Source organism: Chenopodium album, chromosome 9, assembly GCF_948465745.1.
Source record: "Chenopodium album chromosome 9, dcCheAlbu1.1, whole genome shotgun sequence".
In the NCBI taxonomy this organism is placed as follows: domain Eukaryota; kingdom Viridiplantae; phylum Streptophyta; class Magnoliopsida; order Caryophyllales; family Amaranthaceae; genus Chenopodium; species Chenopodium album.
Window position 1 is genome coordinate 56,377,435 of NC_137842.1, and position 23,162 is coordinate 56,400,596.

Below are 23,162 nucleotides of genomic sequence, written 5' to 3' on the forward strand. Positions count from 1 at the left end.
ATTTATGTTCACTTTCTAAAATGCATATGTTCATATTTTTTATGAATATGTTCATTTTCTTAAATTCTTATGTTCTTATTTTGAATGCTTATGTAAACTTTCTAAAATGCTTTTGTAAACTTTCTGAAATGTATATGTTCACTTTTTGAAATCCATATGTTCATATTTTTTATGTATATGTTCACCTTCTGAAATGCTTGTGTTTATACGCATTCAAAAAATGAACCAATGCATATGTTCATGTTTTGAATGCGTAAGTTCATTTACTAAAATGCATGTGTTCATATTTTAAATCAAAATTCATACACAGATCAAATTGATCAAAGCCAACAAAATGCAATTCATATGAATTCAAAAAATCGGATAAAACTTAATCAATCGAAATTAAGCACAAAATCACCACATAATAAATCGAAATTCATAAACAAAAATTATGAACAAAAATAAATCATGAAGAACGAAATTTACACAAAATTCATACATAATAAATCGAAATTGATCAAAGCTAACCAAAAATCAAACAAAAAAAATACAATTAAAACTAACATAAAAAAAATAAAAAATAAAAACCTAATTACAAATAAACAAAACAAAACACTAATCTAGGGAATAACAACTAATTCCATGTTGTAAGATACAAATTCAATCAAAAAAGTGAAATAAAAGTGAAAATAAAAAAAATTTAAAAAAAATAAAACAGGAGAGAGAAAATGAAGAACAAATTAAAGGAGAAGAAAAGAGAAGAAGAAAATTATATTGAAGAATTTGATGATAATTTGGATCAAAATTATTACTCCTTTCGTTTTTTTTAAATGCATCACTTCGATTTTTGCACTATTCACATACTATGGTTGACTTAATTTTTTTACGTCTATAAAATAAATAAATGTTATTATATAATACTTCATTCGTTCTTTTTTACTTGACCCGCTTTGATTTTTACACTTTGTGAATAATATGTAATGATAAACATATTCATGTGATATATTTTTGAATTCGTCTCGATAAGTACTATCATAATATATGAACAAAAAAAAATGATTTTGTTGGCACTTTTAGCACCGGTTAACCGGTGCCAAAATCATTGAATTAATTTTTTTGAGATTTTTTTGCACCGGTTAACCGGTGGCAATTCCGACTTTTGCCACCGGTTTGAACCGGTGGCATTTAAAACCACTTATTAGCACCCCCCACATTGGCACCGGTTCAAACCGGTGGCATTAAGGGGTTTTGAAACGGTGCCAATTTTGTTTTTTCACCTAGTGTTGGTACTTATGCAACTATAGGTAGCTCATTGGAGATAGGCATATCAGTATAAGGTGCTACAAGATTTGAACCCTCTTTTCTTGGCCTGCCCTTCTGCTTCTTTTGAGGAGGTTCACCAACAGGTGGTTAGTCTTTGTTAGGGCACCTCCTTTTATTGTGCCCTTTCACTAAGCAGTGGCTGCAAGTCATCTCCATGCCTACCCTTGATAAATGCCCTGGTTTGGAAGGGATTTCTGCAAGATCCTTTATCCTGTTCTTTCTAGGCCTTCCTGGGCCAATCTTGATTAGGGGAGGTTCCACTGTGTAGTTCACCTTTGGCCAATGTCTCTCACCTTCACATGGTGGAATTGATCCTGTTCCAAAAATAGTAACTTAGTTAACATGATATGTATGATATGTGAATAAACATTATTAACTTAAAAACAAAACAAACACATCACCTGCATAAGCTTTAAAATAAACCTCCCTCCAATAGCAGCTGCCAACATAATCTTCAGCATCTTGGTGCAAGAAGAAAATACAGGCAATGGCATGACAACATGGTATTCCAACCATGTCCCACTTTCTACATGTACGTACATGTCTTAGCCTCCAAATTAACAACCAGTTGGTCATAAATAGTGGCTGACAATAAAAAGAGTCTCTGTGGAAGGGCTGACATCACACATAGCTGCTTTCTCATTATCTTTCTCAAGCCTTATTTGAATCTTAGGGCAAAGCTTTGAGGTGCACTTCTGCATTTCAAGCCTTTTTTTTGCAGAAGTCTTTGCATCAGAGCACACCTAATGTCTTCAAGCATGTATATTAGATGCTTTGTTCTAGCATTGATTATGTAACCATTGAAGGTCTCAGCCATGTTTGATGTAATTGCATCTGACTTGACAGAGCAATCCAAAAAAGCCCTGCAGAAGAGCTTTGGGTTATAAGCTTTGAATGCCACTGCTGCATATGGGTCCAACTTGTTCAAATCCTCAATAGCATCATTATAATCAGCTAAGTTGTAACACTTAGCAATTTTCCAAAAATGAAGCTTCATTTCATCCTCCCTAAATGATTTAGGCCAATGTGCAAACACATGCCTACCACAGTGTTTGTGTTCTGCCTTTGGCAAGACACTCTTCACAGCATTCAAAATACCCTACAAATATCAATTCAGAAGATTGTGAATAAATTCACAACCTATCTAAACAATCAAACCTATAGCCATGAACACATTAATAACTGTGAATAAATTCAGAAGATTGTGACTCACCATGTGTTCATCTGATATAATGCACACACCCTGACCTTCATCAAGCTCCAAGCAGTCTTTGAGATGCAGAAAGAACCACTCCCATGACAAATTGTTCTCACCCTCAGCTACTGCCCATGCTATTGGATACATCTGGTCATTTCCATCCCTCCCCATTGCTGATAATAACTGCCCTCCCAAGAAAGTTTTCAGAAAAAATCCATCAACACAAATGACCTTCCTGGATCCCTCTTTCCATCCCTTTTTCAGCCCCTCAAAGCAAGTAAAAATCCTTTGAAATACAGTTGGAGAAGGTTGTTGTACAAAATTGTTTAATCTTGTGACAATTACCAACTCAAAGGTGCCACCATGGCTGATATTCCTCGTTGCAGCTATGTATCCTCCTACCTTTTGCTAATGCTCATGCATTGAACCATGGAGCATTTTATGAGCAACATACTTAACCTTGTATGCAAATCCCCTTTTCACAACAATCTTGAATGCCCTCTTCACAATTTCTATTATTTCTTTTGCTGGCAGTGAGGTTTGCTTTTGAAAACCTCAAGAAACTGTCTTGCTACCCAACCTGACTTGAGTTGTTTGTTTTTTTTTTCATGTTCTTACAGCAACTATGTTCTGGTTTCACCCTCCTAACAACAAAGGTTGCTCTCCTTGAATCCCAAGACCCATACAGGAAAAAACTACACCCCTGTACACATCTAACACTTAATCTTTGTTGTCTGTGTATATCACTAATTTCAACACTCACATCCCTACCTTGTCAAATACCATACCTAGCTACAACATCCCTAAAAGCAACCCTTGAAGAGAATCTTTGCCCAACCTTCCAATTAAAGACACTGAAATCTGTATCTGCACTTATAAGACCACCTGACCTCTTCCTCCTCTCAGATTTACTTTCTTCTTCATCTCCACTGTTGTAGACACCCATTTGTGTCTCCCCAAAACCAAAACCAGTGATGAGTACCTTTCACGTCGAATCATAATCGAATGAAACGAAAGTGTGGAAAGGTCTAGTGTTGCGGAAAGTTTTAATTTCTTTTCTTTTCTCTCTGTTTTTGAAAACTTATTTTAAGAAAACAGCCAATCCAGTTTGGTTGGTCCATGATATGGGTCCAATAGTAGTGTAGTTGGATGGGGATTGCAAAGACCTTTCCAACGATATATTATAAGCCCAATTCCGATGAATATTGAGGAAATTATGGCCAATTTACTAAACTGGGCCCGGTTTGAGCTTTATGTACGGCCCAATGATCTAGGGGAGGGCCTAATATGATTTATCATTCCTAATGCAATTAGGAATGGTTTTAGTCTTCTAGATTCTTCTAGAAGGTTCTTTTCATTCCTAATTCAATTAGCATTGATAAATTGACTTTTGTTGACTTTTCAGAGTTTTAATCAAAATCAAATAGCATTTTCGAGGAAATTATATTATTTTATCCTCCAGTACGGTAAACTTATCGGATTTTCGAAAATGCGTTGGAATCAGGCTTGGCGCCTAACCCCAGGCCTTGGCGCCTGGAACCAAGCCTGGCGCCTGGCGCTAGCCATTGGCGCCTGGCGCTAGTGCTGGTGCCTGGCGCCAGCTAGCCAAGGTTGGCGCCAGCCCTGTTTTCTGAGCGTCAAACTCTGTTTTGTTTAATTTATCTTTTTGGCTGATTTTCTATATAAATATCGTATTAAAACTCCATTTTCATTCATCAATTCTCCTCATTCATCTACATTCATCTACATTCACCAATTCTCCTCATTCGCAAGTTTTTATCAACAATCATTAATTCTTTAGCATTCTCTACAATCAATCATTCATCTCTCTTAAACATTCAATTCTTTCTTGCTTTGCTTTTCATATACAAAATTCCGCATTCGCAAGATCTAGAAACACCTAGCCATATTCGAAGCTGCCTTCGCCCTAGACGTGAAAGGTTTTAATTTCTGAGGGTTTGGTCCCAAATCTCTATTTCCATTATTTAATTTAATTGTTTGATTATTATTTTCCTTGAAGTTACTAACGTGTGTATTTTGTTATTAGAAAGAGGTACGAGACATCAAAGTAAGTACTTTAATGGTTTTAATTGATTTATGATGTAGAAATCATGCTTAGATTGTTATTTTGATTCCTAGTATCATGTCTAGGGTAACTTTAATATTAAATATGATTGTTGTGATGCTTCCTATGTTCTTCCTAATATTTATGATTGTTAGTATCATGTTAGGGTTAAAGATTTGATTTTTATTGCTTAGTGACATGCTAGGGTTTGTTATTAATCTTGTTAGTATCATGCCTAGGATCTTGCTATGTTTATTATACTTTAATGTTAACATGAATATGATGATGATTATAATTGTTATAATTTATAATGATTGTGAATATTATTATTATTATTATTATTATTATTATTATTATTATTATTATTATTATTATTATTATTATTATTATTATTATTATTATTATTATTATTATTATTATTATTATTATTATTATTATTATTATTATTATTATTATTATTATTATTATTATTATTATTATTATTATTATTATTATTATTATTATTATTATTATTATTATTATTTTGATGATGATTATTTTATTCATGATATTGATTATTTATTATGTTGCTTGATATTTATTTTTATTGCTTGATCACACCTTTTTATGCATGTTTAAAGGGAATTTGGTACTTGTAATCACGCTTAATAAGATATTAATAATCTTGTTTAGGGTTAATGTGATTATAATTCAAGTGATCGCCAATAATAGTTTATTTGTGCATTAATATTCAACCAACATAGATTAAACAGGTTTAGGGTTAATCCTATTGATTGCATGTTAATTGAAAAGCGCACATGAATACGATCAGAATAAAGTAGAGGCCTATTATTAGGGCAGGTTCAATCTCTTTTAGGTTGGATTTGTACCTTCATCCCCGAACCCTTATTTGGTTCTAGACCTTATGGAGTTGACGATCTCTTGGATCGTTAAGGGGTGTAACCTTCACCTCGTGAACGGTTTATAAGTTCCTAAAACTTGTTGGCGACTCTTTTGCTCTATCTTCTTCCCTTTTGGACGCCACCGTACTTTAGTGTATGATCACAGTGGGGTTCAAGCTAGTGGGATTAAGGCTTGAAATTATTCCCTACAACTGTTGTTTGGAGTTAGCATATCATCCTCACTGTCATCATATTCACTCTCATACCCCTGTTCAGTAGATTGATCTTCTTTTTCCACATGTGGTTTTTCCCTGTAGCTTTGTCCCATGATTCAATCCCTAACCTCCCTGCAGCTGCCTCTAACTGAAGTTGATTTGCTAGCTCTATTAACCTGGAAGAGCAAGATCTAACTCTCTCCTTTGTTGTTTGTACCCTTCATCACTCAGGTCATTCTCGTCCCCACATGATTCATCATTTACACCCTCATTCAAATGTTCATCACCACTTAAATTAAGCTCATCTTCCAGATCTAGGCTGCAGTCATCACTATCATCAAACTCATCCTCAACACCAACAATTGTTGTACCGTTATCTATCTCTGGGTTGTAATTTGGATCTTTTTCTTCCCCACTGCTCTCATACCCCCCCCCCCCCCACAAGCTCATCCCACTTTAAAGGAATATTTGCTCTATTATCTAACCATAAATCATCATCATCTGTTGGAAGGTTAAGTATCAGTTCAGATGTTGGGAAGGAATGGGTTAGTTAAGAGGAGCCCTGGTAGAATGTGGATACAGGAAGTAGTGGTTGCTTTGGTTGTATTTGCTTTCTCTTGGATTTGGTGTTAGGTTGGACACTTTTATCTACACTAGTTAAGGAAGGAGTCAAACTTTGTGAGGCATCTTTCTAGTTGGAAGCATCTTTTATCATTAAAGTTTTAAGTAGGGCCCTCCTTATTGTTAGTTTTTGTGCCATGTCTTCCTTTATCAAAGGTTGACAGATTATCTGTTGTTGTGAGGGTTCATTGAAGTCTTAACACTGGCAGTTTTACCCCTTCTATCACATACACCTCAATACCCCTATACTTGAATACTAACTCACGCAATTCATTCACCTCATAGTCAGAGTATACCTTCCTTAACCCTTGACTTAAGTTCTCTCCAGGTACTAAGTTATGCACACTTTCTACTGTCTCATACCCTCCATATTGCTTAGCAAAATCTTCCAACCACCACCAACACAATTCATCAGGGCCAATGTTAAAGGTCCTTCCTATACCACCCTCATACACTAACATACCATTAGCATCACTTCTAAAAGTACCCCCATACCAGTACTTTAGAGCCACAGCAGCAAAAGGATCAGCCATCCTCTAACATTAAACATCAACAACCAAAAAACACATAAACATTCAGCCAATTACCAACAATAACAATAAATACACAAATGACAATTATACAGCCCTATTTACCCACCAATTTACATATTACCCACCAAAATCAATTACCATAAGCACATGTCAAAAAATCACTAAAGCAAAGCCCTTTTTTAGCAAAAATCCAAAATCAACCCAGATACACGCAATTAACCATAAAAGGAAAGAAATTTTGGGTAATCTAAGCACGTACCTATAAACGCAGACACTTTCTTCAAGGACCACACCAATTTGAGCACGCCTTCTTCACTGATTTCACTAGGTACAGTAGCAAGTACGAATTTAGGTGGAGAGCAAACAGAGAGCAGTAAATATAAGGTGAGAGTGAAAAATGAATAAATGAAAGTGAAAGAGAGAGACTGACTGTAGTGAGGAAAGGAGGGAGCTTCGTATTGATGATGATGGTGACATAGTTGGTTGGAAGAATTAAAGAACCTTCAATTCATTTTCGAGGGAAATCAACCGCCCAAAATGTCAACTAATCATGTGTTGACTTTCCCAGCCGGTTGCAGGTTAAAAAGGCTTGGTAAAAGATAATATGTACCAAACTTAGGATTATTCGGGGTTAATCCAAAGGTTAGATTATTCTGGGAGAATGAGTGAAAGGTTGGATTATTGGTGTGAAATTTTCCTAAGAATGGTATGTTTCTAAAGTCATAAAATATGAAATAACATTGAGTAGTTCTAAAATAACATGTTCAATAACAATAAATATCATGTTCAGTAACTGGAATAATATGCTTCTATTTTATGTTTTTATGTTATTTCGTTTGTTAACTTGTTATTTCATGAAATAAATTATACGTGCGCTTTTTTTTAAGTTGGGTTTCCAACCTATTTATTAGATTGGCCTGGAGTATAATACTAGGTACTCCAGGAATACCTAATACTAATTGGCCCAGCACATTTTCAATAGTGAGTTTAATTTATAATGTTATGCATACTTTCCCTTTTGAGATGTTTTAATTAAATGTATCCATTTGTACTTTTTTTCTACTCCATGTGTTTTAGCAAACAAATTTTAACCATTTGACTCTATTGCGGCTTCATCAAACAAATTTTAACCATTTGACTCTATTGCGGCTTCATCCCAGTACTTTATTTATTTATTTTCATCTTCACCCACCTTTTTATCTGTGCCCGTGTGCCGTTTTCTTACACCTACTCACTTCTATAATTAAGAGTACATTAACTAGGTACAATTTTTTAAAAGAAACACTATTATAACAAAGATTAAGTGAGTAAAAACTCAATTGCCCGATTTGATGAAATATCACAGTATCACTCAAGGAATACAGTGAAATAATTAATCCAAACAGAATCTGATGTCATTAGCAAAAAAATTACTTGTGATTTCCATGATCGTTACACAAGTTACTCGAGCAAGATAAGCACACCAAAAACAAGCTTATCTACGAGTATAGATTAACATTAGGCATCACCCAATACCCCACCTCCAGGAGAGCCAAAAATCTAAGCTAACAATCAGTTCAACCCATTCCCCACCCAACCCCACCTCCACCCACCCCTCTCTATCTCCCATTTGCTCAATCGAGAGAGGCCCACATTTCATGATTAACACGCCAAAAACCCTTTAAACATCCATGTATCAAAGCCTGACCACTATCATCAGAAGAGTAATGAGTTATAACCAGGAAGACAATAGCTGGCTGAGGATCTTTTCAGTTACACTATTATCAATCAGAGCACAAGCATTCACATCAACCCCAAATACAGTAGTGAGCAAAAATTTCCAATCGGGTACCTACTGATGTTGGAAAATCTGCCATCTGTCCAGCTTCCTAGTGCCCCAAAAAAGAAGCAAGAACTGGATCAAAAATCTGCATCTCTAGAAGACCTTGATAATCAACACCATCCCCTGCAGTTGCCGCACCTCCAGCTGTCACCCTGAGAGACATCTTCTAAAGGTGAGCATTGGCTGTGAATCTGTAAACCACATGTATGACAGGCAAGATCAGGAGCCGGTGTTGGTTGTGAGCAGATATTACAACTAACAGCTATTGCAGCTTCCATATAGGTGGCTGGTACATGATCAATAACAGGCTCCATTTCATAATGCTCTGGGAATCCGCTCTGAGAATATTCACATTGCAAATCCTCCCAGGCATCTCCAGACATATCAACTCCTTCAAACTGATTTCCATCATCAGCCTCTAGCAACTCTGTAAAAGAAAAGTAGGTCTGTGGTTCATAATCAGTGTTTTCATAGTTGAAGTTCTCATAGTCCAATGCTGTTCCATCTTCAAAACTACCATTAGGGACATCCCACTCAGAATGAAAATTGGAAATGGTTTTTGTCTCATCAGATGTAGGTGGCTGTACAACAGGATAATCATTCCAGATAAGCCCATCATCATCCCTTTCATTCTTAATATGCCTTCTGACTGGAAGCTTTTGGGGGCCTGGCCCAAAAGGAGTGTTCCAGTCAAACTGCAATTCTTCTTGTGGCTCAGGTATTTGTTCAACTTTCGAAACAGACATAAGAAGAGGATCATCCACTGGAATGAAAACATCATCCTCCATCAGAGACATTGGAGTTGAAGGTACCGATTCAGCTTGCTCTGAAAAGGCTTCGGAAACAGAATCGGCTAGCACCGTCTCTTCCTTCGGACCTTTAATGAGTATTTTCTTTATCTGCGACTTTTTGTCTGCATATGGGCACGTTGGAGTCTTAATTCTGCGACAACGGCAACACTTATATCCCAACACATTGGAAAGTTTCGACTCGTCAAGTTCAATAGCATCAGCATGGTGCCAATCTGCAAAAGCACTTCATTATAGATTTTTACATTGAGAGAGAGAGAGAGAGAGAGAGAGAGAGAGAGAGAGAGAGAGAGAGAGAGGGAGGGAGGGAGGGAGGGAGGGAGGGAGGGAGGGAGAGAGAGAGAGAGAGAGAGAGAGAGAGGGGCTGCAAAGAAAAGAGAGCCTTCAGAAGCTTACTTTGGCATGATTCACAACGGATGTACATCAAATGTGGAGTATATGGCTTCTGACACAATTGACACTCTGGGCCTACTGAATTCATACCATAAGCACCCCTGAAAAGAATATTATTAGACCGAAATTCAGATCCAGCACCATCTACAGACTTCTTCTTCCAGATGAGACCCCAGTGCTGTTGTCGTTTTCGATACTTAGACAAACTAGAATCAGATGAAGCAGGTTTCTTGTCAGTCTCTAAAGTTCCAACAGGTGGCAGTACTTTGCCATTAGTTTTGGCCCTTGAACTTTTGGAGAGAGTCATAGAATTCTGATGATGTTTCAGCTTTGCACTTTTAGCAGCGGTGGCAGAATTCTGATACTCATGCCCCTGCACCACTAAAGGACTTGTTGGCGATTCAACAGAGCCGTTGTTTAGAGTAAGAGGTTTGCCACAAGAACACTGCTTGCAAGTGGTTACGAATTCAACATCATCATTTGTTAGGACAGTTGAGCTTATGGTACATCCCTTGTGGCAAAAACCTGAACAAAGAAATTACAGTCATAAGCATCAACAATATAACAATGAGCAAGTCAAAAAGGATTTCGTGCTTTAATTGAGTCATTCATAGACATCAAAGAATGTATTTTATATTGCTAGTCACGAAATAGACAACTCTTTGTGGCATGAATTAGAAATAATAGTGTCAAACTGTTAAAGGTGCCTGGAATTTGTAACTCATTTTATGTTTCAGTATGAGGACAATAAGAGATCGACAAGAAGGCGCAATCTCAAGCAACACCAATTGCCATGACATGAAATATACAATGATAAAAAAAAAGGAGTGCTACATGGTGACATTGTAAGAGACAATGCCTTATAAATATAAAAGTACAAAATGACAGGTTAAATCATGTATGAACTTGAAATGATAAATGACAACAAACAAGGAAAATTGACAATTTTGAGACCTAAAGCAAGAAAACAGCTCAACATAGCTTACCTTCACAAGCACTGCACACAACAGAAACCCTGAAACCACAACAAAGAACTTATCATCAGTATACTAGAGCCTGTCAAAAACAACCTTAAAATGTCGAAAGACAGAGTAAAGTGAAGTGAGGAAGCTTACCCAAGTAAAACATCTCGGTGACAAGACGCACAAAAACACATTTGCAAGTCATCTATCTTTCGTGAAAGATAGAGAAATACAGCTCTCTTACGAGAAGCTTTCAATTGTCTCTTTTGATGTTTGGTATAACGATCAGGTTTCTTCGAAGGTGGCAGACAAGTTTTCTCTGCATTTTCCTCATATTCTTTAATCAGATACAAAGGAATCCGTGTTTCAATAAACCAATATTTTTCCTTTCCATCTTGGGTTTCTTCTTTCTCAATAATGCTCTTCAAGAGGCGAGAAGAAAGATGTTTCTGCTGTCCAAAGACTACTCCATACAAAATCTTATTTTCCACAATCTTCTTGCCACAGACCCGGGCATTTCTAAAAGCAAAGGCTTCTGTTTCTGGACCCTTCCCATCCTGAAGATTTTGCTCAGGACGAAGAAGATCTGTCCACTTTATATGATAATCTAAATATCTCACCTGTAGATGCCATTTTATTTCAGCTTATTGAACTACAAAGGAAAGTTAATTGTGAAATACTATAACATTACTCTCTCTTAGTCAGGAAGTAATTGTCACATGTTTTTATAGAATGTCTGGAAAAAGGTATAACGTTCCATAAAATAACAAGGGTTTACGATTTGATTTCTCGAGAAGTCAAGATAACACCCCCCCCCCCCCACACACACACACACAATTAAAAAAAAAAAAAACAAAAAACAAACAAAAAAACAAAAAAACAAAAAACAAAACAAAAAAAGAGGGAATAAATGGAAAGGTGGACAGAGCAACATGTTAAAAAGGCAATTTTAGTAAAATCAAGCTATTAAAAGGCAGGTTCAAACAATGTGACAAGTACTTTCAGATGGAGTAATTTAGAAAGAGCAATAATTATTCTGTACAAAATATTAAAGATGAGTGACCTGGAGTGCAAGCCCTGATGCATTCATAGACATCTCAACAGCTGCTCTCCATAAATATTGTCTGCTTCTCTTGGGAACGTCTGATCCTTCTGTATAATATATTCCTGAAATCCTCCTTGAACCGCCTAAAGAGTGGGACAAATTAGCATTAGAGATCTGTCTGTATAACTCTCCTTAATAATGCTTAAAATCAGAAAACCCAAGAACTAAATGAGCAATTTGTTCTTCGAAAGGTATAATAATACCTTGACGGGCTGCTTTCCTAAGGACAGAACGAGGAAGTGTTGCTCTCTGGAATACAAGCTTTGATAGCTTTCCACTCCTCCAGTTTATATCACGCGAACTGTCATTAGAGTCCTCCGTTGTAATTTCAGCTGTAGCAAGATGCTTCCTACGTTTCCCGGGACCTCGTTTCTGAATTGACGCAGTTGCACAAGCGCTTTGAGACACAGATGATTCATTCATCCAACTATCTACTAGCTTAGTCCAATCTGAAGAGAGTGCATTGATGCAGAGGTTTTCTTCTAGCTACAGTTACAAAACAAAACATAAGGTCTCATGAGTAATGGTAGATTCATAAGAGTCTTCTTGATCAAGCACTAGGGATATAAAAATATAAAATATATATATATAATGTAATGTAAAAGAACAAGACAAAATCAAGTCAAGATATCAATTCCATAACAGCATTAATTTGACAATTTATTCATAAATATCTCTTTATTTTGCTTTTTCTCCCAAATGAAGAGGATAGAAAAGATTTTATAATACTAAATATATTTAGACATGAGTAATGGTAGATTCATAAGAGTCTTCTTGATCAAGCACTAGGGATATAAAAATATAAAATATATATATATAATGTAATGTAAAAGAACAAGACAAAATCAAGTCAAGATATCAATTCCATAACAGCATTAATTTGACAATTTATTCATAAATATCTCTTTATTTTGCTTTTTCTCCCAAATGAAGAGGATAGAAAAGATTTATGTTGATGACTACACGGAATAATCAAATTTGGTTAATGTTAGCCGACCCCACTTTTGGGATTAAGGCTTTGATTGATTGATTGATTGATTGATTTAGACATAACGCTCCTGATAGCACCAGAAGCAGAAACTACATAACCATCATAAATGTTAAGCGTAAAATTCATGAATGCCTTAACGTATCAAAATCCATGTAATTACTCCGACCAATAATATAGTGCCCGCTTCTCAGTTTTCACGGGAATTAAGGATAGTGGATGCCTAAAGGAAGTTTGTAGTATTCTTCAATGTAGGGGTATTTGTAAGGGAAAGGTAAATACTAAATAATGGCATTTAATAAAAACTTAAAATATACGAGTTTTTATATGGAAAGGATGAAAAAACAAATAGTGCCACGAAATATGGGGAAATGTAGGGTTATTTAATATGGGAAACGTTAAAAAGAAAAGGTAATTGTATTACGGTAGAAGTACAAGCACAATATTTTGGGACACCCAAAAAGGAATACAAGCACCAAATGATGGGAAGGAGGGAGTATTCAGTTTTTGACAATTTAGTGGCACCTCACAGAAATCCTGTTGCTAAAAATTGAACCATAAATGTTTCCTATTGTTTCTCCCTCTTCATAAAGCCTATAATAAGATGTGGAGTCTTTAAAAAGCAAAATTAAATAGTGAGTGTGTAACCTACAAAAAATAATGGATTTTAAGGGAAAAGATGACAATTGAAAAATTGCTTAGCTTGAATCCAAGCCACAAACTACAAAAAAAGGTGGGCCTTAAAGTTTAATTAGCAGATAAAAAAGAAAAAAGTTAAAGATGCAAATTTGAAAGACAAACTTACTTCAAGCAAAAGAGACTTCATTTCACTGCAGGTAGAAGCCTGCTCAACTTTCTTACGCCACAGTTTTTCATAACTTGCACTATGAAATGGTCCAACTATTAGCCCGCGCAGGCTTTCTTCCAAGTACAAGGTATATGCTGCTATACCATAAAGACCACCCTCTACATTTTTCACCAGCCTAAGGCCAGAGCAAAACTTCATTGCTGCTCGTGTAGCATTCAGTACAGCTTGATTTAGTAAGCAAGCCTTTCTGCTACAGCCAGTGGCTTTGCAGTTAAGACACCAACTACAGCGCTCTCTTGGAATTTCAAATAATTTTTTTTCGGTACTAGGCCAGAAAAACCGAGCAGCTGCAGAAGAGAAAGCTTTTGCCTGCAGCGTAACTTTAGCAGACATGACTTTCCTGGGATCGGATGCATGAAGCTCAGAAGATTGATTTTCATCAGATGAAAGCGCCGCAAAATTAGCAGCAGCAGATGCCGCAAAGTTTCCGTGCACATAATGATTTATGTACACAAGAGGTTTAAAAGCAGATCCAATGTATAAGCAACTATCCTTCGGTCGCTGAACTGCTCTGCCACCAGGTTGATTACGATCTTCATTTCCGTGCAAATTAACATTTCCAGGCAGACAAACACCATTCTTCAGCCCTGCGCTACTGCTGTTGTACCCATAGGTGACTGATGAAATTCCCGACTTAATAGATCCATCAGCAAGCCCTTGCTTTGATGAGCAATGAAGCTCAGCATGCTCAAAAACCTTGCTGGGCATAGTTGAAAGCTCATTCATTGCAGCACCATCCATTTTTGGCACAGAAATATCTTTTTGTACTGAAGCACCCAATGAAACATCATCGCAAACAGGTGTAAAAGCACACTTTTCATTGCTTAATGCAGACACGGAATTTAAAGCACTTTCCCCTACAAAACTGGCATAGTTTTCAAGTTCACCCTTGTTAAGAACCTGATTTCCAGTCTCATCAATAAGCAACTCGAAGTCATCATCTTTCTTTTCCAAAGCCAGGGTTGTTTGACTACTTATAAGAGCTGGAAACCAAACCTGCGGCAGTTCCCAGTACTTCAATATTGCCTGACAGATGCCTGAGTAAGAAACTGCATGATACTCCGATGAACAAAGGGATGCTACAACATTTGGAATATCATTACAATTGTAGTATCTGACAAACGGCGATGCCTTTAAGGAGACTTTCAGCCTGCAATAGCAGATTTCCAAAAAAAAGGAAATACAACATTAGTTTACATATATGTATGCCGAAAAAGAAATGACGTAAGCAAAGAAAGAAAGAGCGGATATTACACCGAATTTATTTAGCTGCATAACAACTATATTGACAATGCCGCAAATCTAAATATTCTGCTTTCCTTATTCAAATTTATTAGTATTGATTGATTAAAATACTTCTCTTCTCCAACAATAAATACAAATCTAATTATTAGGTATATAATTTATACTCATACGACAAACCTTTCCTCACATATGTTCTTAATACTGGTTATATATACCATTTACAAATTTCACATCTCAAATCTAATTCACACTAGTACATGTCTATTGTTACTAATTATGTCAACCACGACAAAGTTTACTGTATATCAGTATCCATTAACACTTCAGTCTTTCATTAAATTTCAAAAACAATAAGGAAATCAAGTAGAGATATGATGAGCTATGGGGAGCTAAAAACCTACACCATCAAGTGATTGCAAGTACCCAAGAACAGCTGTGCATATGGATCGACACCAAAAATTTCAGCTCCTCTCAATGATGTTTTCATTGTGATGGGTGGACTGAGTCTGCTAATTTTACATTCAGGACAAAACCAGTTCCCATCAGGTATAGATAACTTGTTCACACCTATACATCTAGAGTGATAAGCTGAAGGGCAGCCATCACAGCAAAGCAAAAACCCGTCCATTCCACAAAGCCGGCACTCATCCCCATTTACATCCTCATTAATGTTATCAGGCTTGGTATCTTGATCCTTGCCCTTCACAGTCATAGAATTAGATCCAAACGAAATACTAGTTTCTGCCTCCGGAATGACATTTTCCCTGTTCTTGCTAATGGAAGTTTTGGCAGATCTGGGATACACCTTCCTAGGCCCATTCTCAAGAGGATTTGATGAAATCCCGTCGAAATCAATTCCAACTTCAGATTCCTCCCGCTCATCAATATCTGCCCTTATTTCTTCAGCAACTAGAGCATCATCACACAAAATCTGTAGAACCATCAACTTTGTCCCAATAGACAAGGTACAATAATCTTTCTGCAAGGCATCAATGTAAAAACCTTTCCACTCTTTTCGATCCAAATGCCCCATTCCCATCAAATAATGAACCAAGTAAACTGGCCAAGTCAAGATATCAAGCAAACCCCAGTCAATGCATCTGCAGAAAGAATTAGATATAACAATATGAGACAATGCATGGAGGGCAAGTAAATAATCTATAACTATAACTTTCTTGTAAAATTGTACATGTGTCACTTTACTATGTAAAGTTTTCCCGCCTAAATGCACTACTGATGTCAATATTTTATTCTTTTTCCCTCATAATTGTTTAGGTTCTATTTTTTGAAAAAGAAAAATTACAGAGCATTAATTATGATAATCTCTTCACAATTATTTAAACACATTCAAACTTCCCATAACTATTCAAAATTTAGCTAAAAGTTTATATGTTCATGTTTTTTGTGTAAAAGAAATCTATCCTTAGATCAAATTGCCACTTGCTCATATATTTTAATCTTATAGATGTGTTTTTATAGCTTACCTTACTACCGGGTAGCAAGTAATAAAATTACCTTAAAAATAAAATTTCAATTAATTTTGTAAACTGTGCTCAATTAATTTTGTAAACTGTGCATTGCACGAGACTAATCTAGTTCGTCTAACAAATTGACCTCCAAACAATCATACAACCTCCAGTATAAATGAATTAATGTAACTACTGCTTTTGGAAATAATAGTTAAGTTAAACAGAATGATAGGTCAGCATGTGGAGCAATTGAGCAATATAGCAATATACATTACCTCAGGCATTTTGATGCAAGCTCCGATCCATCAGAAGCTTGCGCTTCAAGATGTCGTTTCAAGGCCTTCAAGAGAGCAACATGAATAGCATCCAATAATGTGTTTGGAACAGTGCATCGAAGACAACCAACGAGATCATCCAGAGTGAAGGGGCTCAAAAACAAGTGAATGCTAAACGAGCGAAGAAACCCATAAACTGAAAAAAGATGTGACACATATTCCTCTGGCACACCAACTGACCCAGAAGAAGGGGGCAATTCTGGAGGGAGAATGTCAGGGATCTCAGTCTCTGCCCTGGTGTCCCAACCCTGACCATATTCACACGAATCACTAGAAGAATCAGAAACATCGTCATCATCATCCACTTCACTCCCGCCAACCTCCTCATCAAGGCGCCCACTTGATGTTGGTACCTCAATCTTCTCTATATCATTGATCATATTTACAGAATCCGGTTTGTCAATAACATCAATTGGCTCTGCCACACTCGCTTTTACTGATTCATCTACCACCTTCCTAACATCCTCCTTTTTACGACCAATCTTACGAGCAACTTTGCGATCAGTTTTTGACTTTCCACCTGTTTTTTGAGCAACATTCTCATCTGTTTTCGACTTCACATCAATTTTTTGAGCAACATTCTCATCCAATTTCTTCTTCCTCTCCAACAACTCACCCACAAACTTCTGACGTTCATCCCCAATCAAAAACTCACGCAATTCCCCACTATCCAAATCCTCAAAATCCCCATCTTCATAATCAACCCTATACAATCCAGAATCATAAGAAACAATTTTACCTAAGAAAACACCATTGCCCTCAAAATCCTTTAATACATAACGTCCAACTACTGCATCCCCCTTAACCTCGACGGCCCGCCTCTTCGGAGGCCGGCCTCGTTTACGAAAATTCCCGGCATTCTTACCATCCTCCCCTTCATTACCACCATTACAATCACCATTACTATTTTCCACCAAATCCTGCACATTTCCTTCACCATCAACATTCTCCCCATTTTGCCCATCTCCCCTTCTCCGCTTTCTCGGCCGACCCCTCGGCTTACCCCCAGAACATTCCATCCCAACAATCCCAATCCCTAACACAATCTAGGGTTTCAAACAAAAAATCAAAATCGAACCTTTTAATCGAATTACACTATATATCGATTCGGATCCAACAGATCCTGAAACATCAAAAATCAATCAAATTCAACCAAAATTAAGCACAAATTCAGGAAAACAATCAAAAAAGGGGAGATGACAAATTCAGCAAAAAAGGGGAAAAAAAACAGTTGTTGTAACGAAGAAAACGTGGTTTCGAAAAAAGAGGGGGCATACCTTGATGTTGTTGTTGACTAGATGTCGAAAACCGCCATTGAAGGATTGATTGGGAAGAGAGAGAAAGATAAAGGGGGAATTGTAGAGAGAGAAAGGTGGTGTGAAGTAGGAAGGACTCTGTGGAAATTTTTTAGCCCTAATTTTAAATTTTTTTAATTTATTTTTTGGAAGACACTACTTTGAATTTGGACTCTCATTTTTATTTTTACACTGAGTTGTGGTTTCCTGGTTGACTCGGTAACTCAATCTTATCAACTCGACCCGGCTCATGGGCTCATGGCTCACGGCTCACATCATCAAATCTACTACTTGTACTAGCCTACTAGCTACTTTATTTTATCCTTTTTTTTTTTTAGAATATCTTTTTTTTTGGGAATATATTAGTTTAGACAAAATAATTACCATGTTTAGTAAATTTGCTTTTTGATGGCTTTTTATTAGCTTTTGATTTTTGGCTTTTTTATGTGGTCAAACAGTCACAAAATGTATTTGGTAATTGGTTTTTTTGTCAGCAAAAAAGCTAACTTTTAAGCCAAAATAAAAAAGCTGTTTTGAGTAGCCTTTTTTTTGTTGGTTTTTGGCTTGTTGGCTCACAAATTATCTAATAAACAACCAACAGCCAACAATTAATTTACCAAACACTTTTATATACAGCCAGCTTAAACAACTAATTTCAAAAGCCATTATAAATAGTCAAACATTCCAGCTGGTTAAACAAGCCAAGTGAATCAGCCAACAGCCATTTGCCAAACAAGGCCAATACTTCGTATTAAATAGTTACTTCCTCCGTTATTTTTTACTTGACCCGTTTTGACTTTTACACTATTCATCACCCTTTCTTTGACCGTCTTTTGTAAATAATATGCAATGAAAAATATATTAATATAAGATTTTTTTGAATTCGTCTCAATAAGTACTATCATAATATATAAATTTTAAAATTTTTATTTATAGAGAATTAAATTGATCGTTAAAGTTTTGCATTGACAAGCGTGATAAAAGAAACAAGTCAATAAAAAAAAAAAAAAACAAATGAAGTATTCAATAAATATCAGATAAAATATGTTTTAAGGAAATAAGTTCAAATGAATAATAAGTTTTGGAAATTTATTAAGACAAAACAAAATAGATTCAAAAAAAGTAAATTCTATCATATAAATCAAACAGAGTATTGGTATTCTCTCCGACATTTAAAAACTACTCCAAACTTACAATTGTATCTGTTGCACTTTTGGGATATTTCGATTCCTTGATTAGTTCTCCATTATAGAATTTTCATTTTTATTTTTATATATAGAATTTTCATTTTTATTTTTATATATAGAATTTTTATTTGTATGTAAAGAAAATTATGGTATGACCATTCGTCTAAGTATATACTTTCATTCTATTGATTTTTTACACTGTTTAGTCTTATACATGGTCTTATGTGGAAATTGATGAATGATGAGATTTATAATTTTGGAGCAATTATATTAGTTTTTTTGGTATTTGAAAAATGCTCAAATAGATGATTCAAATTAGATTTTGGACACCCTTTTGGAATTTAAAAAATAGGTGACAAATAGCTTATGGGAGCTTTGTAAGCTGAGTATAAAAAATTGTGTAATAACATAGTTTATCATGAGAGATGTGGTGATCAATTCTTGCAATCAGTTATAACTTGATGACAAAGTTATATGCACACACAAGCTAATTGAATTGGCCTCAACAAATAAGCAATGTAAGAATGCAATTGTGTCATTTTTTTTTTTTTTTTTTTTTTTGTGACATGGGCTTAACACACCAACAAACTAAACAGCAATAAAATTAAATGACGATAATCTATGATTTGTTGTGGTAGCAAGAAGAGCCCTATTGACTCAGTCCTTCAGGACATTGTGTATACTACACCAATCAAAAGTCGTACTTAGTTGTCGGATTTTTTATCCACCGTCCACTTGAGACTGACATCTTCACCACCGTTTGCCCTAAGAATACAAACCAAAGATGTTAGTATGTGTAATTTGTAGCAGAATGCAGTAACCGTTGTCAATTTGTCATGGTCTTTTTATGGACTGTAATTAATGAGTCTACAGCTTTTTCCTATTTTGACTTTTTTCATGGGACAATCACTATTCAAATAAGGAAAAAATTATAATAAGGATAGACAAATGGGTAACATGATATCATTGATATGCTATTATTAATTATTATCTACTATATACCCCTATTCCTCAATGACTCCGATTTATTCACTTATTTCATGATCTTTTTATTTATTTGTTATTTCAAATCTGGCCAAAAAGACTACAAAAAAAAAACAAGTATATACCTATATATATATATATATATATATATATATATATATATATATATATATATATATATATATATATATATATATATATATATATATATATATATATATATATATACCTAGGTTAATTCCCGTGCCATGCTCGGTCATAATTAAATTTTACCATAAATAAATAATAAATATGGTGTTAATTCAACAATAATTTATCCAGAAAATTTATTTGTAACAAAATAACTTAAATTAAATGTAAAGATTATTGAATTGGATTGTATAAAAAAAAATCTATAATAATAGAAACTTAGAAGATATAACGTTTTATATAAGAAAATTAAATTATTAGCTTAGGTAATTAGGTTAGTACCCATATACGAAGTCATATACATTTGTCCATAAATTTTTGACACACTTTTATCGGCATAATATGAAAATTTATTTGAGTTCATTTTACTTTAGGATAATTAGTATTCCTTAATCAACTTTTTAAATATATTTTTAGTGAGTAGTAGGTTTTTTAAAATAAAATAATCACATAAATGTTTAGAACAATTAGATTTAATTTTCTAATATATGTTATGTACGAAGTATACTATAACAAAATTATTTTGTTCTTATAAACGTTATGTATAGTTTTAAGATTAATACTCCGTACAAAGTATGCTACCAAAATGATTTTTCTTTAAAATTGATATTGATAATATTATAATAATCTTGGAAAACAATATATTCCAATACCTTTTTTTTTTTAATCTGTGTTAGTATTTTTGTAATTAAAAGTTTCCTAGTATATATAGAATATATGTAAAAATTTTAATTGAGTAATATTTGATTAAATATGTTGTCAAAATGAAAATGACTAAAAAAAATTAAAAAGGAAAGGGAAAAAAAAAAGCGGGAAATTTTTTAACCAGGAAATGACAAGTGTCATTCATGGTTTCGCCTTTAGTATAAGTTATTGATAAACGTTATATATAGTTTTAAGATTAATACTCCGTACAAAGTATGCTACCAAAATGATTTTTCTTTAAAATTGATATTGATAATATTATAATAATCTTGGAAAACAATATATTCCAATACCTTATTTTTTTTAATCTATGTTAGTATTTTTGTAATAAAAAGTTTCCTAGTATATATAGAATATATGTAAAAATTTTAATTGAGTAATATTGGATTAAATATGTTGTCAACATGAAAATGACTAAAAAAAATTAAAAAGGAAAGGGAAAAAAAAAAGCGGGAAATTTTTTAACCAGGAAATGACAAGTGTCATTCTTGGTTTCGCCTTTAGTATAAGTTATTGATTGATATATATAGAGGAGAGTTTTTTTCCCGAGTTTTAAGAATTAAATAATTTAGATGTCACGTAAGCAAAATTGACGAATGAGATTTTCCTGTATAAATTAATTAAATATAAAATATTATCTTTTGATATCATGAATTTTATCTAAATATATAACAAATTTTAGTATATATATATATATATATATATATATATATATATATATATATATATATATATATATATATATATATATATATATAGGTTGCCAATAATGGCCCTAACAAAGTATGTGAATATATCACTATTATGCAACTGAAAAAAGAGGAAATTCTAATCTAATTTTATTAAGATCATATCACATGCACAAATCCTTATTAAAGACTTTATGATGAGTAGCAAAACCAGTATATATAATGCATTTCAAATTTATGTATGAACAGGCCAAAGTTCATAAACGTTAAAGGCTGATAAATATATTAGGTTAGAAATAATACTCCAAGCAGCTCACTAAGGCCTCATTATGTTCAATTTATTTCCACTCTTTAAATTTTAAGGAAATATACATTCATGTATAGAGGGTTTATAATTTCAAATGTTAAAGAATACGTTCATGAAATATAAGTTTTGATAAGAGATAATTAGCTTGTATAGGATTGTTAAAGTTCAATCTACAACTAAAATAAGTGTAAATTTAGTAAGACTAAATAAATTCATTTAGTATTAAATAAGTGGAAATGAAGTAAAAACACAATTATTATAAGTTTAGAGTTTAGATAACACACAATAATGTATACAAACCAAAATTTAAATCTGACAAAATACAATTTAAACCCAATCATATAAAATTATTATTGCAAAAAATAATTGATTATTATAGATGATACTCTGTATATGACAATTATACACGCCCTAGCTTTTTAATTAGGAGACATGCAATCTTGTTATAAAATCTACTTCCTCTATTTTTTTTTTAAAATGCAACACACTTACTTGGCACGTGTGGTAAGGAGTTGTTTAAAGTAGGTAAACAAGCGATTTTATCAAATACTTTGTACACCAAGGTTAGAGATTTTGATTAACTTGTGCGTTTACATTGTCTAATCTCTTTTCAAAGTGCGTGCTGGAAATGTGTTGTATTTGAAAATAATAACATAAGAAACATGTAAAATAGACTAATTATTACTTCTTCCGTTTTTAAACACTTGATCCATTTCTCCTAGACGACATGTATGCCGATGCAAATCTTTAATCAATTATATCTTTAATTAATTATTAATAAAAAAAATCTAACAATTGAAAATTAATAATATATTCATTGAGACTATTCCAACAAGTACTCATAAGACTATATTTATTCTTATGTATATTAGAAACATTAATCTAAGTAGGATAAATGAATAGTGCAAAATGTAGAATGGATCAAGTGACTAAAAACATAGGACGAACCTTAGTTTTTTTTTTAGTTAATGGTTCGTCTATTTAAACCCAAA

General features: G+C 34.1%; 2 protein-coding genes across 3 annotated transcripts; both read right to left on the bottom strand.

Annotated features, from left to right (window-relative positions):
• On the bottom strand, positions 1-3,657 carry LOC145559922 (uncharacterized). 2 transcript variants are annotated; one of them, XM_081621197.1, is made up of 3 exons: positions 2,519-3,657; positions 1,707-2,404; positions 1-1,619 (listed from the first exon to the last, which is right to left on the bottom strand). In XM_081621197.1, exons 1-2 carry the CDS (start codon positions 2,672-2,674, stop codon positions 1,964-1,966), a joined length of 597 nt encoding a protein of 198 aa, XP_081477323.1. In that variant the 5' UTR covers positions 2,675-3,657; the 3' UTR covers positions 1-1,619; positions 1,707-1,963. The 2 variants fall into 2 exon arrangements, 1 of the variants encoding a protein (XP_081477323.1); XR_014093029.1 differs by having other exon boundaries at positions 4-1,619; positions 1,707-2,445; positions 2,519-3,649.
• Positions 3,658-8,125: 4,468 nt separating this feature from the next.
• Positions 8,126-18,223, bottom strand: LOC145558595 (DDT domain-containing protein PTM-like). Its single transcript, XM_081619884.1, has 10 exons — positions 18,092-18,223; positions 16,755-17,937; positions 15,412-16,110; positions 13,703-14,915; positions 12,113-12,395; positions 11,868-11,992; positions 10,958-11,424; positions 10,829-10,857; positions 9,846-10,367; positions 8,126-9,664 (listed from the first exon to the last, which is right to left on the bottom strand). Exons 2-10 carry the CDS (start codon positions 17,831-17,833, stop codon positions 8,751-8,753), a joined length of 5,331 nt encoding a protein of 1,776 aa, XP_081476010.1. The 5' UTR covers positions 17,834-17,937; positions 18,092-18,223; the 3' UTR covers positions 8,126-8,750.
• Between the last annotated feature and the right edge of the window lie 4,939 nt (positions 18,224-23,162).

What these genes read in the sequence shown, in the direction of transcription:
- LOC145559922 (XM_081621197.1), bottom strand. Translation starts at nt 2,674, where the DNA reads ATGGGGAGGGATGGAAATGACCAGATGTATCCAATAGCATGGGCAGTA. An exon ending in TTATATCAGATGAACACATG is followed by an intron (nt 2,405 to 2,518) that starts GTGAGTCACAAT and finishes TGATATTTGTAG; the next exon opens with GGTATTTTGAATGCTGTGAA.
- LOC145558595 (XM_081619884.1), bottom strand. Translation starts at nt 17,833, where the DNA reads ATGGAATGTTCTGGGGGTAAGCCGAGGGGTCGGCCGAGAAAGCGGAGA. An exon ending in TGAAGTCTCTTTTGCTTGAA is followed by an intron (nt 12,396 to 13,702) that starts GTAAGTTTGTCT and finishes TTGTAACTGTAG; the next exon opens with CTAGAAGAAAACCTCTGCAT. An exon ending in CCGTTGTGAATCATGCCAAA is followed by an intron (nt 9,665 to 9,845) that starts GTAAGCTTCTGA and finishes GTGCTTTTGCAG; the next exon opens with ATTGGCACCATGCTGATGCT.